Raw genomic sequence first — 13888 nt, forward strand, 5'->3', positions numbered from 1 at the left:
GAATTAATTCCCATATGTTGTAGCACTTTCACGCTACCAATGTTGCCATCAGTAAAAGCAATAACAGCATGACTGACCCCCACTTTAGTGTCTTCATTACAAGAAAAACATTTTTTGGTCTACATCTACATCCATACTCCTCAAGCCACCTGATGGTGTAGGGTACCTTGAGTACCTCTATTGGTTCTCCCTTCTATTCCAGTCTCGTATTGTTCGTGGAAAGAAGCATTGTCGGTATGCCTATGTGCGGGCTCTAATCTCTCTCATTTTATCCTCATGGTCTCTTTGCGAGATATACGTAGGAGGGAGCAATATACTGCTTGACTCCTCGGTGAAAGTATGTTCTTGAAACTTCAACAAAAGCCCGTACCGAGCTACTGAGCGTCCCCCCTGCAGAGTCTTCCACTGGAGTTTATCTAACACCTCTGTAACTCTTTCCCGATTACTAAATGATCCTATAACAAAGCATGCTGCTCTCTGTTGGATCTTCTCTATCTCTTCTATCAACCCTATCTGGTACGGATCCCACACTGCTGAGCAGTATTCAAACAGTGGGCGAACAAGTGTACTGTAACCTAATTCCTTTGTTTTCGGATTGCATTTCCGTAGGATTCTTCCAATGAATCTCAGTCTGGCATCTGATTTACCCACGATCAACTTTATATGATCATTCCATTTTAAATCACTCCTAATGCATACTCCCAGATAATTTATGGAATTAACTGCTTCCAATTGCTGACCTGCTATATTGTAGCTAAATGATATGGGATCTTTCTTTCTATGTATTCGCAGCACATTACACTTGTCTACATTGAGATTCAATTGCCATTCCCTAAACCATGCATCAATTCGCTGCAGATCATCCTGCATTTCAGTACCATTTTCCATTGTTGCAACCTCTCGATATACCACAGCATCATCCGCAAAAAGCCTCAGTGAACTTCCGATGTCATTCACAAGGTCATTTATGTATATTGTGAATAGCAACGGTCCTACGACACTCCCCTGCAGCACACCTGAAATCACTCTTACTTCGGAAGACTTCTCTCCATTGAGAATGACATGCTACGTTCTGTTATCTAGCAACTCTTCAATCCAATCACATAATTGGTCTGATAGTCCATATGCTTTTATTTTGTTCATTAAACGATTGCGGAGAACTATATCGAACGCCTTGCGGAAGTCAAGAAACACAGCATCTACCTGGGAACCCGTGTCCATGGCCCTCTGATTCTCGTGGACGAATAGCGCGAGCTGGGTTTCACACGATCGTCTTTTTCGAAACCCATGCTGATTCCTACAGAGTAGATTTCTAGTTTACAGAAAAGTCATAATATTCAAACATAATACATGTTCTAAAATTCTACAACTGATCGATGTTAGAGATATAGGTCTACAGTTCTGCACATCTGTTCGACGTCCCTTCTTGAAAACGGGGATGACCTGTGCCCTTTTCCAATTCTTTGGAACGCTACACTCTTGTAGAGACCTACGGCACATTACTGCAAGAAGGGGGGCAAGTTCCTTCACATACTCTGTGTAAACCTGAACTGGTATCCCATCAGGTCCAGCGGCCTTTCCTCTTTTGAGTGATTTTAATTGTTTCTCTATCCCTCAATTTCAATATCTACCATTTTGTCATCTGTGCGACAATCTAGAGAAGGAACTACAGTGCAGTCTTCCTCTGTGAAACAGCTTTGGAAAAAGACATTTAGTATTTCGGCTTTAGTCCACCATCCTCTGTTTCAGTACCTTTTTGGTCACAGAGTGTCTGGACATTTTGTTTTGATCCACCTACCGCTTTGACATAGGAGCAAAATTTCTTAGGATTTTCTGCCAAGTCAGTACATAGAACTTTACTTTCGAATTCATTTAACGCCTCTCGCATGGCCCTCCTCACATTACATTTCGCTTTGCGTAATTTTTGTTTGTCTGCAAGGTGTTGGCTATGTTTATGTTTGCTGTGAAGTTCCCTTTGCTTCCTCAGCAGTTTTCTAACTCGGTTGTTGTACCACGCTGGCTCTTTTCCATCTCTTATGAGCTTGATTGGCATATACTCATCTAACGCATATTGTACGATGGTTTTGAACTTTGTCCACTGATCCTCAACACTATCTGTACTTAAAACAAAACTTTTGTGTTGAGCCATCAGGTACTCTGAAATCAGATTTTTGTCACTTTTGCTAACCAGAAAGATTTTCGTACCTTTTTTAATATTTCTATTTATGGCTGAAATCATCGATGCAGTAACCGCTTTATGATCACTGATTCCCTGTTCTGTGTTAACCGTTTCAAATAGTTCGGGTCTGTTTGTCACTAATATGTTATCGCCATGCATCAGTTCTCTGTTTAACTGCTCAAGGTAGTTTTCAGATAAAGCTCTTAAAAAATTTCACTGGATTCTTTGTCCCTGCCACCCATTATGAAAGTTTGAGTCTCCCAGTCCATATCGGGCAAATTAAAATCTCCACCCAGAACTATAACATGTTGGGCAAATCTAATCGAAATATTTTCCAAATTATCCTTCAGGTGCTCAGCTACAACAGCTGCTGAGCTAGGGGGCCTATAGAGACATCCAATTACTATGTCTGAGCCTGGTTTAACCGTGACCTTCACCTAAATTATTTCACATTTCGGATCTCCGTCAACTTCCTTCGATACTATTGCACTTCTTATCACTTTAAACATGCCTCCCCCTTCACTTTCCAGCCTGTCTCTGCGGTATACATTCCAATCTGAGTTTAGAATTTATTATTGTTTACATAGGGTTTCAGCCAACTTTCTGTCCCTAGTACTATGTGGGCATTGTGACCGTTTATTAATGAGAGCAGTTCTGGGACCTTTCTATAGACGCTCCTGCAGTTTACTATTAGCACATTAATATTGTTATTCCCTGTTGCATTTTGTCTACTCCTACCTTGCCGCATCTCAGGAGGTTTCTTGTCGGGCCTAGGGAGGGAATTCTCTAACCTAAAAAACCCACATGTGCACTCCACACATACTCCGCTACACTTGTAGCCACTTCCTGCATGTAGTGCACGCGTGACCTATTCAGGGGGACCCTACATTTCTCCACCCGATAGCGGATGTCGAGAAATTTGCACCCCAGATCTCCGCAGAATCGTCTGAGCCCCTGGTTTAAGCCTTCCACTCGGCTCCAAACCAGAGGACCACTATCGGTTCTCGGAACGATACTACAAATAGCTAGCTCAGATTCCACCCCGCGAGGCTTTCCGCCTTCACCAACTCCACTAACCGCCTGTATGAACTGAGGATGACCTCTGAACCCAGACGGCAGGAGTCATTGGTGCCGACATGAGCAACAATTTGCAGTCGGGTGCACCCAGTGCTCTCTATCACTGCCGGCACGGCCTCCTCCACATCTCGGATGAGACCCCCGGCAAGCAGACAGAGTGAACACTGTCCTTCTTCCCCGACCTTTCCGCTATTTCCCTAAGGTGCTCCATCACCCGCCTAACGTTGGAGCTCCCAATAACTAATAAACCCCTCCCCCCATGTGCCTGCTCAGACCTTGCTGAAGGAGTGGCCACATGTCCACTCACAGGCAGAACAGGCGATGCCACACAGCCAGCCTCCACACTGACCCTCCGCCTCGTGCGCCGCGAATGCTGCTGAACCCGCCACTCCCCTTGGGAAGAGGGTGGCCCAACCGCGCCCGGTACCCGCAAAGATGTGTCGACAGAAGGGTCAGTGGGTGAAGCATGTATCACCTGGGGTGTACCATGCAAAGCACCAGACTCCCCACTGCCGCTACACTCCAAGGCAGCAGCCTGAAGATGGGTAACCGCGGCCATCAACACGTTCAGCTGTTCGCGAACAGTGGCCAGCTCCACCTGTGTCCATACACAGCAGTCACACATCCTATCCATCCTAAGAAATCAATTTACTGTAGAGAGTTAATCAACTTATAACTAGACTGCTAATTCACTAAAGGTGGCTGATAGTTGACTAAACTGTGGTTACTAGACACTTCCTGTAGAAAACAATGAAAATAGCCCTACCTGTCTCTGGACTGTATTGAAAACAAACACTAGCACTACTGGCACTATGGCTTACTAAACGGACTCTCTCTGACTGTATTCAAAACAAACACAAAATCTATGGAACACTATTACTAGCACTCGACAATAAAAAGCTTCCTAAAAGCAAAAACACATGGAAGAAGAAGTGACAAGTAAGAAAAATAGAGTTAATACTTAAATTAGCGTAGCTCGCTGCACAGCAGACATGACGCAGACGGCAGTTACGACAACACTGACACTATAAGATTATTGAACGACTCATTGGGATTTTGAGTCTGACAATGCAGACACTTCTTCAATAATTCCAGATTGCCAGGTCTCTGTAAACAGGTTTTATGATATCCACAACTGCTGCTGGGATAGAATGTTTATGGCTGTATGACCTGTTTAAGTACTGGGCATTGGGGTAATTGCACCATGAACCAGATCCAGGAGGGCAAAGATGGTGTACTGGTTTATCATCAGCTGACAGTCTCTGGAAGAAGGTAGCCCGTACTGCCTGCTTCAATTTCAACAAATCCTCAGTATTATTTCTAATGGCAATCTCATAATACTGTTGTAATTGATCAATCATTTTGTCTGTCAGCCTGCTTCTTATGGTCTTACCACCTGAAAGTTTCTTGTCTCTCAAACTTTGTTTCAACTTCCTCAATCTGGTACCCATCCTCTTCTGGACATGACCAACACATTCCAGTTCTGTGATAGGCTTCTCACCATAAGGCTGAGTGGCTACTACACTGTTATATGCATTTGAGTCTGCATAACCTAAGAACTTAGTGTAACACACTCGCCTTTAGTTTACAGATCGATTATAAATTTCAACAGCTGCACAGGCCTCCGTACGACTAGTTGTCCTTCATAATTTCTGTCACAGATATGCCCTTCTTCATGCCCTGATTTATACTTATAACAATGTTTGGTTAAAATCTGGAAATCTATTAGCTTTCCAGTATCCACACTGGTCACTGTAGCAACAGAATTCTTAGAAATGCAGCTGCGCTTCTACCAAGTGCCCCAAAAGCTACGGATATGTCAATCATACCATCGTTTATTTCAGCAGCTTCATTTGCAGCACACTTAATTGACTCACATGCAGCAGATTTCACAGCAGCTCCAATAAATCCTGCATACTTGTCCATTTTACAAAGTGGGCGTGGCATATACATCATGACACACATTGTTTCTGCTGCAGTGTAACCTTTGCCAATAGCTCTCAATCCATAAAACCACCTAACATTTATTTCAAAATAATTATCTTTACACTTATCAGAATTCCAAAATGAATGAGTATATTTACAACTGGCAGAATTAATGATACGTTTCCTGGCTAGTCCATTTGATACCTCAATGTCTTCATGTAAACTAACTGGCCCTCCACATACATACAGCACGCACATTCACATAACACCCCTGTTAGGTTGTGTAAATGTATCAGAATATAACCTAACCTACCGTTTACATGAGTTTTGTTTTGAGATAACTGTGTTATCACTATGTTTCATTTTAATCTTCGAAGCACTAATGGGTGTTTCGCTAGATACTCATGAGTTTGCCAGTATTTCGTTGTCTGTAACTTCACACACCACATGCTGAACGCAAAGTTTCTCTTTATACAAAAATTTATTACCATGAAACCCACATTTCTTAAAAACACTTCATTTTGGAGTCATACTTTTTGAGAGATTTACCAGTCTATTCGTCACTTTTCCTCGGAAGAACGTTAGCACTTCGATATACAAAGCATGTTTATACTATGAAAAGATACGATACTATTTTTGACAGTGCTACCAATACAAACACATAATTTAACATTTGTAACACAGTAATCCACAGCATTCTACAGGGTGGTCCATTGATAGTGACCGGGCCAAATATCTCACGAAATAAGCATCAAATGAAAAAACTACAAAGAATGAAATTCGTCTAGCTTGAAGGGAGAAACCAGATGGCGCTATGGTTGGCCTGCTAGATGGCACTGCCATAGGTCAAACTCATATCAACTGCATTTTTTTAAAATAGGAACCCCCATTTTTTATTACATACTCATGTAGTACGTAAAGAAATATGAATGTTTTAGCTGGACCACTTTTTTCGCTTTGTGATAGATGGGGCTGTAATAGTCAAAAATGGTTCAAATGGCTCTGAGCACTATGGGACTTAACTTCTGAGGTCATCAGTCCCCTAGAACTTAGAACTACTTAAACCTAACTAACCTAAGGACATCACACACATCCATGCCCGAGGCAGGATTCGAACCTGCGAACGTAGCGGTCGCACGTTTCCAGACTGTAGCGCCTAGCACCGCTCGGCAACTCCGGCCAGCTGCTGTAATAGTCACAAACATATAAGTATGTGGTATCACATAACATTCCGCCAGTGCGGACGGTATTTGCTTCATGATACATTACCCGTTTTAAAATGGACCGTTTACCAATTGCGGAAAAGGTCGATATCATGTTGATGTATGGCTATTGTGATCAAAATGCCCAAGGGGCGTGTGCTATGTTTGCTGCTCGGTATCCTGGACGACATCATCGAAGTGTCCGAACCATTCGCCGGATAGTTACATTATTTAAGGAAACAGGAAGTGTCCAGCCACATGTGGAACACCAACCACAACCTGCAACAAATGATGATGCCCTAGTAGATGTCTTAGCTGCTGGGGCAGCTAATCCTCACATCAGTAGCAGACAAATTGCGCGAGAATTGGGAATCTCAAAAACGTCGGTGTTGAGAATGCTACATCAACATCGATTGCACCCGTACCATATTTCTATGCACTATGAATTGCATGATGATGACTTTGAACGTCATGTACAGTTCTGCCACAGGGCACAAGAGAAATTACGGGACGATGAAAGATTTTTTGCATACGTTCTATTTAGCGATGAAGCATCATTCACCAACAGCGGTAACCTAAACCGCCATAATATGCACTATTGGGCAACGGAAAATCTACGATGGCAGCGACAAGTGGAACAGCAGCGACCTTGGCAGGTTAATGTATGGTGTGGCATTAAGAGAGAAAGGATAATTGGCCCCCATTTTATCGATGGCAATCTAAATGGTGCAATGTATGCTGATTTTCTGCGTAATGTTCTACCAATGTTACTACAAGATGTTTCACTGCATGACAGAATGGCGATGTACTTCCAACATGATGGATGTCCGGCACATAGCTTGCGTGCGGTTGAAGCAGTATTGAATAGCATATTTCATGAAAGGTGGATTGGTCGTCAAAGCACCATACCATGGCCCGCACGTTCACTGGATCTGACATCCCCGGATTTCTTTCTGTGGGGAAAGTTGAAGGATATTTGATATCGTGATCCACCGACAATGCCTGACAACATGCGTCAGTGCATTGTCAATGCATGTGCGAACATTACGGAAGGCGAGCTACTCACTGTTGAGAGGAATGTCATTACACGTATTGCCAAAGGCATTGAGGTTGACAGAAATCATTTTGAGCATTTATTGCATTAATGTGGTATTCACAGGTAATCACGCCATAACAGCATGCGTTCTCAGAAATGATAAGTTCACAAAGGTACATGTATCACATTGGAACAACCGAAATAAAATGTTCAAATGTACCTACATTCTGTATTTTAATTTAAAAAACCTACCTGTTACCAACTGTTCGTCTAAAATTATGAAACATATGTTTGTGACTATTACAGCGACATCTATCACAAAGCGAAGAAAGTGGTCCAACTAAAACATTCATATTTCTTTACGTATTACACGAATATGTAATAAAAAATGGGGTTCCTATTTAAAAAAAAACACAGATGATATCAGTTTGAGCTATGGCAGCGCCTTATAGCAGGCCAACCATTGCGCCAGCTGGTTTCCCCCTTCGAGCTAGACAAATTTCTTTCTTTGTAGTTTTTTCGTTTGACACTTATTTCGTGAGATATTTGGCCCGGTCACAATCAATGGACTACCCTGTATATAAAAAATTACCGATTTTATTAGGTCTTGACGTAATGCATGTAAAAATTTTAACATTTTCAACTGGTGTAGATTATATTTTAGAAAATAAAATATAATACTTCCCACACAAGTTTATAAGTAATATACATATCATTTTAGCTGGAGAATTGCAAATTTTATAATCAGATAAAAACCCAAAAAAGTGAAAAAGAATGTTTTCCCCTTCTAACTCCCCTTAAAGTTATGGAAATGTGCAAGCTTTTGGAGTCAGTGGCTTCTTCTTCTGGCAGAAACAATGAAGGGGAAGGAAAAGGGAAGAAATAAAAGGATTGTCAAGGTTTAGGAAATGGGGAGAGTTGCAAAGAAGCTGCAGAGAAACCCAGGCCAGGACAGACTTACTGAATGGGATGAGAAATATGTAACTAAACCAGTCCATCTCTCATACCACCAGCAGATGTGAAGTATTCTTGTGATCGGTAGTAAGTCATAAACATTAAATTATTTTCAATGTATGTTCATATGTAATACTGCACGTACCTTTGAGGTATCATTGGGCCCATTGGGAAGAGGATCAAAATCATGCCACTGCTTTCTAATTATTTGGAGCATTTCACTAAAGGAGACCATTATCCCATCATTCCATTTGTTGCCGCTGAAAGGCATGTACTCGATAAATCTTACATCAACATTTTTCTCTTTTGTTAACTCCACAAAACTGCACACTTCATCTTCATTAAAACCTTGCATTACAACACAAATTATCTGTGGAAGAAAGACACCATTAAAAACTTGGTATCAGATAAAGCATGGTTTAAACAGAGTTTGAAAGACTTTTTGATAGGCAACTCATCCTACTCTATACATGAATATCTTAACAGTGGCTGTTAGGCCAGCTTAAATAAGAATGTCTGTTAGATTTCAGTTCTGAGAGCACTTTGTCATAACAGTCAAGATTATGTACTTTTTGTTTGATAAATTTATGAATAGTGCATAACAATGTTTCGGTCTGACAGCGTATCAATTCTGAAAATATTAGCTGTTACAGTTTGTATTGTATTCACCTAGTTTGACAATCTCCTGACAAATGATCAGGGTATTCAAATGTTTTATATTTTTTATGTTATACTTTCTGGCATGTTACTCACCCATGAGAATCATCTCATGTTTTGGGTCTTGGAACAAAAGCTGAATCTAATCTAATCTAACCTACAAAATAATGGTTCTACAAGTCTGTTGTTATATTTGTATACCTCACTGATTCTGTTAAATTAATCTTTTTCTCTCTTTTTAGAGAATGTGGGAATTTATCTTAGCATGCCAAACTGTTAACCTTCTTAACAATTTAAGAAAATTAAACTACATACGTCTCCAATCCTTTTTCCCACTCCAACGCACACATCTTTTGCTGAAGGTATTATTTTAACTATTACATTAAATTATGAAGCTTTCTTGAAACTGTGCTGCCATTTGTGAAACAAAGTTAAAAGTGTTCTCAAGATAAAAGGTCTTCACAAAAGGAGCATTTAGTATCTGTGCAGGTAGTAACACTGACAACCTTCATATAAACAAGCCCATATGGTAGAACATCCTGCTTGACACATACACGCAATGGCAGAAAAAAGGAAAAGAGCACACCTTTCATTCAAGCATTGAATATATAAACTGATGAGACAAAACACTATGACATCCTGTTTGATAATGTGTTTGTCCACTGTTGGAACACAATACAGCAGTGATTTTGTGTGGGACAAGTTCAATAAATTTCAGGTATGTTCCCAACATTATGTGAGGTATGTTCCCAGCATTATGCAGCACCGCATGTCTAAGCACAGGTCATGTAATTCCCATAAATTGGAGATCAGTGGTTTCTGGGTGCAGAACTGGTATCTGATATCATCGCAGATGTATTCCATCAGATTCAGAAGGGGTGAATTTGATTCTGGCCTCGTGACACTGAAAGTCATATTGTTGAAACATGTCACCTTCATTAGGGACAGAGTGCGGACAGTGCACAATAATGTTCACACAGAACAAAGCTGTTATGGAGCCTTCAGTTCCTACCACAGGACCCATAGAAGACCAGGTGAATGTCCTCCATAGCATAATATTGCTCCCACTGGCCTAAGTCTGTAGCAAAGTGCACCTTTCAAGCACCAATTCACTCTGTTGACAGTGTATGTGCACAAAACCGTCAAGCAGGTGTAATGCAAAACACGAATGATTCAACCAGATGACACATTTCTATTGATTCACTGCCCAATCTCAATGCTCCTGAGCCACAGAAATTGTAATTCAACAGTGTTGTCAACATGGGAACATACAGGGGTTGTCTACAGCAGAGCCCTATGTTTAACAATGTGCAATGATTGGTGTGCTCTGAAATACTCGTGCTTCCACCAGCACTGTGTCATCAGACCTGCCACAGAAATTAGCTTCCTCAACCGAATGTCATCTTTTTCAAAGGAACCATCCCAGCATTTGCCTTAAATCAATTAGGGAAATCAAGGGAAACCCAAATTTTGGTGGCCCGATGGGTCTCGGGTCCGTTGTTCTCTCGAAGGCAAGTCCACTGTCTGACCACTGTGGTGGCATGACCTAGTCTTAATTAAGCCAGAAAATCCTGGGAAATGCTGACATACTTATTGATTTAAGATATAACAATTTAAAACAATCCTTTCATGAATTTCACTACAATTTTCTGCTCTTTTGAAAAAAAATTTCTTTTGACTGTTTTGATGTTGTTTAGTATGTTTAAATAATGATGGCAGTCTCTATAAAAGGGCAGTTTGACTTTTAAGTTTAGTTATACTGTTTTAAACTACATCCTTCATCTATTTGTCCACCCAGAAGTGCTATAGGATATAACTTGAAGACTATGGTGAGATGGTGGGGGACAGTCATGTGTTGAGAAGGAGGTGCTGCCAGAAACGAAGTGTGTGAGGTGACGTTATTGACACTGCATACAGGGAGAATAAAAATACTCTATTCCATATTCATTTACAATCTACGTCTGGCCCCCATATGGTTTTACTTTTCTCCAATAAGAAAAAAAGAAATTGTCAGTAACTGTCTTTATAAGGTATTAAAAGGAAACAAACAATAGAAAATCTAGGCTGGAATAATGACCATATTATAAAAAAGATACATTGCTATTCACTGTATACAGGAAATGTTAGGTCACAGACAAGCACAACAAAAAGACTACTAAACAAGTAAGCTTTCGATCAGAAAGTCTTCTTCCAAAGTGGACAACACACACACACACACACACACACACACACACACACACACACACACACACACCCATGACCGTTGTTTCTCCCATTATGCGCAGTTGCTCCCAGTCTGGCCCTAGCAGCCAGAGACAGTGGTCATGTATGTGTGATCTGCATTTGCGCGTGTGTGTGTGTGTGTGTGTGTGTGTGTGTGTGTGTGTGTGTGTGTGTGTGAGAATGGGGGGGGGGGGGGGGGGGCGTTTGCACCAAAAGCTTACGTGTTTAATAGGTGGTGTTTCCCCCCCCCCCCCCCCCCCCTGCCAGCAACACAACATCTACACTATACAGTGAGTGCCAATCTATCCTTTTCATAATACTGTCGTTACCACCTTGCCAAGAGGCATATTGTGGCGTAATCCGAAGGGCTCTACTAATTTGTACAAGAGGAAGGAGAGCACAATCTCAATGTAAGTTTTTAGAAAACTGGTATGTGCGTTACTTCTCCAAACCTTTCTGAAAAGACACGGTATGCTCTTCATTCAGCAAGATGCGTAATAAACAATATTAGCAATACTGCATCAAACTTGTTCACTTTCATCTTTGGATTAAACATTCGATTTCAGAGAGTACAGAATTTGGCAGAATCAAATTTTGGGGATATGTGGAACTGGGACAATGGCAAATTTTTTACCCATTCAACAAACTAAGCACTGCTGATTGCTACTTTTATTGTGTCTGCTGCTGCAATGCATATATGAAACTGTAAGTGCAGCATCTATGATGGAATAAAATGTTATACAAATGAAACAAACAGGCACAGTGAAATAGAGTAGTATGGCTCATCATTTCGGTCTCACAGATTAGCAGGTGTTGACTTGAAAGATAATACTTAAGAAGTATTTACTCAAATCCAAGCCGCACTTTTTTTCCGGTTTTTGTAATCCAAAAAACCGCCTGCGGCTTAGAATCGAGTGCAAAGCAAGTGGAAGTTCTGAAAAATGTCAGTAGGTGCTGAAACAACTAACTTCTGCCGCCGAATATATGTAGCGCTACACAGGCATGCTTCATAGGCACAAAGATAAATACTGGCGCCAAAACCTCTGCGTCAGTAAATAAATTAAAAAAAAAAAGGTGGAAGACAATTTTCATACATTATCAAAAGAAGTAAATACAAATTCCGTATTGTTCATCTTCGAATGTAGCAGAACTTCAATGTATTACGAAAATCCGACTGGCAAGACTGTTTGGGATGTTTGTCAATATGGCCAACTCTACGTTCTGAATGTTTTCCTACCTGTGAGAAGAGATGGTTGCTAATAGGAACCTGATGAAATGTGAATCACATGCAGTATTCTCTTCATCATAAGAGTAATACGAATATAAACATTTTGCCACATATTCTTTCGTGTTTGCTGCTATCTTATTTAAATCCTGTCTGCCTAATAAACTACGAAACTAGAGTGAGACAACAGCAAATGCGGAAGAATATACGTATCGTGTCATGTTTATATTCGTATTATTCTTATGCCTAATAGTGATACAGTCAGAAATGAAGCATGGCAACTGACTAGATTTTTATATCTAAGATGACTCTAATTTCTGTTCAGAATTTGATGTACTAAAGAAGCGGCCGCAAAGATTTTCAAATGGAGAAAAATTTTCGCCTAACTCTCGTTCAGAACATGTTCTATCATACGCAGTCTATTATTTGGTTCTTGTTGACCATTATCAAAGAAAGCAGCAGTGTAAGTAACAAGAAATAGTAGTCTCTTGCCATTGTTCTGCTAATGAGACAATTTCTCTCTCTCATTGTTTTTTAAAAAAATTGTAAGCGGCGGTAGCGTGCACAAAAGCAAGCCATGCCGCGAGCGACGAAAGGCTGCAAACACGCACTATCAGAATGCGACAAACAATGCATGACACAGTACAGTAATGCATTTTCAGCTTAGAGTGACATAAACGCCTATAACAAGGAAAATGGCACTTATCAGATCAAAGCAAAATAAGCAATCGATTCAAACCAGATGAAGCACGTGAAAAAGGAAGGGTACCAGTATAAATACGGACGGAGCGCCTGACGCATAGCAATGGCTACCTGGTAAAGCTTAAGTGCTACGCTTACGACTCGAACCAAACTACTGTAGCTGTATCGTCATTCACTCGAACTAAATTGTGTCTCATATTACAATGGACTGACTTTGTTTCGATTTGGAGGTGCGGCCTAAAACTTTTCTCTCCCCTTCAACTTCGAGTCTCAAATTTCAGGTGCGGCTTAGATTCGGGAAATTTTTTTTTTCCTTCCTTTATTTCGAGTCTCATTTTTCAGGTTTGAGTGCGGCTTAGATTTGAGTAAATACGATAGGTGGTATTTCAACTAATTCTGACTATGAAATAAAACAAAGTACAGCAGGGAGCTCTGACGAATTAAAGAGCAGCGATGAAGATTCTGATGAATAGTAAAGTATGAGTTAAGAAATAAGATGCTACTGAGATCATAAATTTTTCTTGTGTTGATGAATCTGTTAACAAACATATTCAAAAATGCACTGAAACATTGGCACATGTAGTGTTGGGAGGTGATAAACTGTCATTACTGTTAGAGGAGCTACGTATTTCTTGCTGTTCTACTCCTACATGACACTGTATCTGAAGGTATAGAATGAATCTTCACTGGCTAGAGAAATGGGTAAC

At 40.6% G+C, this 13888-nt stretch overlaps 1 protein-coding gene across 1 annotated transcript in view; it reads right to left on the reverse strand.

The window, feature by feature from the left end:
• The window catches only part of LOC124592031 (molybdenum cofactor biosynthesis protein 1-like), a 113780-nt gene that overhangs the window by 34647 nt on the left and 65245 nt on the right, over positions 1-13888 (reverse strand). The window contains exon 4 of the mRNA XM_047131790.1: positions 8520-8744. Coding sequence (XP_046987746.1) covers positions 8520-8744 — 225 coding nt within the window. The remainder of the gene's footprint in view (positions 1-8519; positions 8745-13888) is intronic.

This window comes from Schistocerca americana, unplaced genomic scaffold, assembly GCF_021461395.2.
Source record: "Schistocerca americana isolate TAMUIC-IGC-003095 unplaced genomic scaffold, iqSchAmer2.1 HiC_scaffold_89, whole genome shotgun sequence".
NCBI lineage: Eukaryota > Metazoa > Arthropoda > Insecta > Orthoptera > Acrididae > Schistocerca > Schistocerca americana.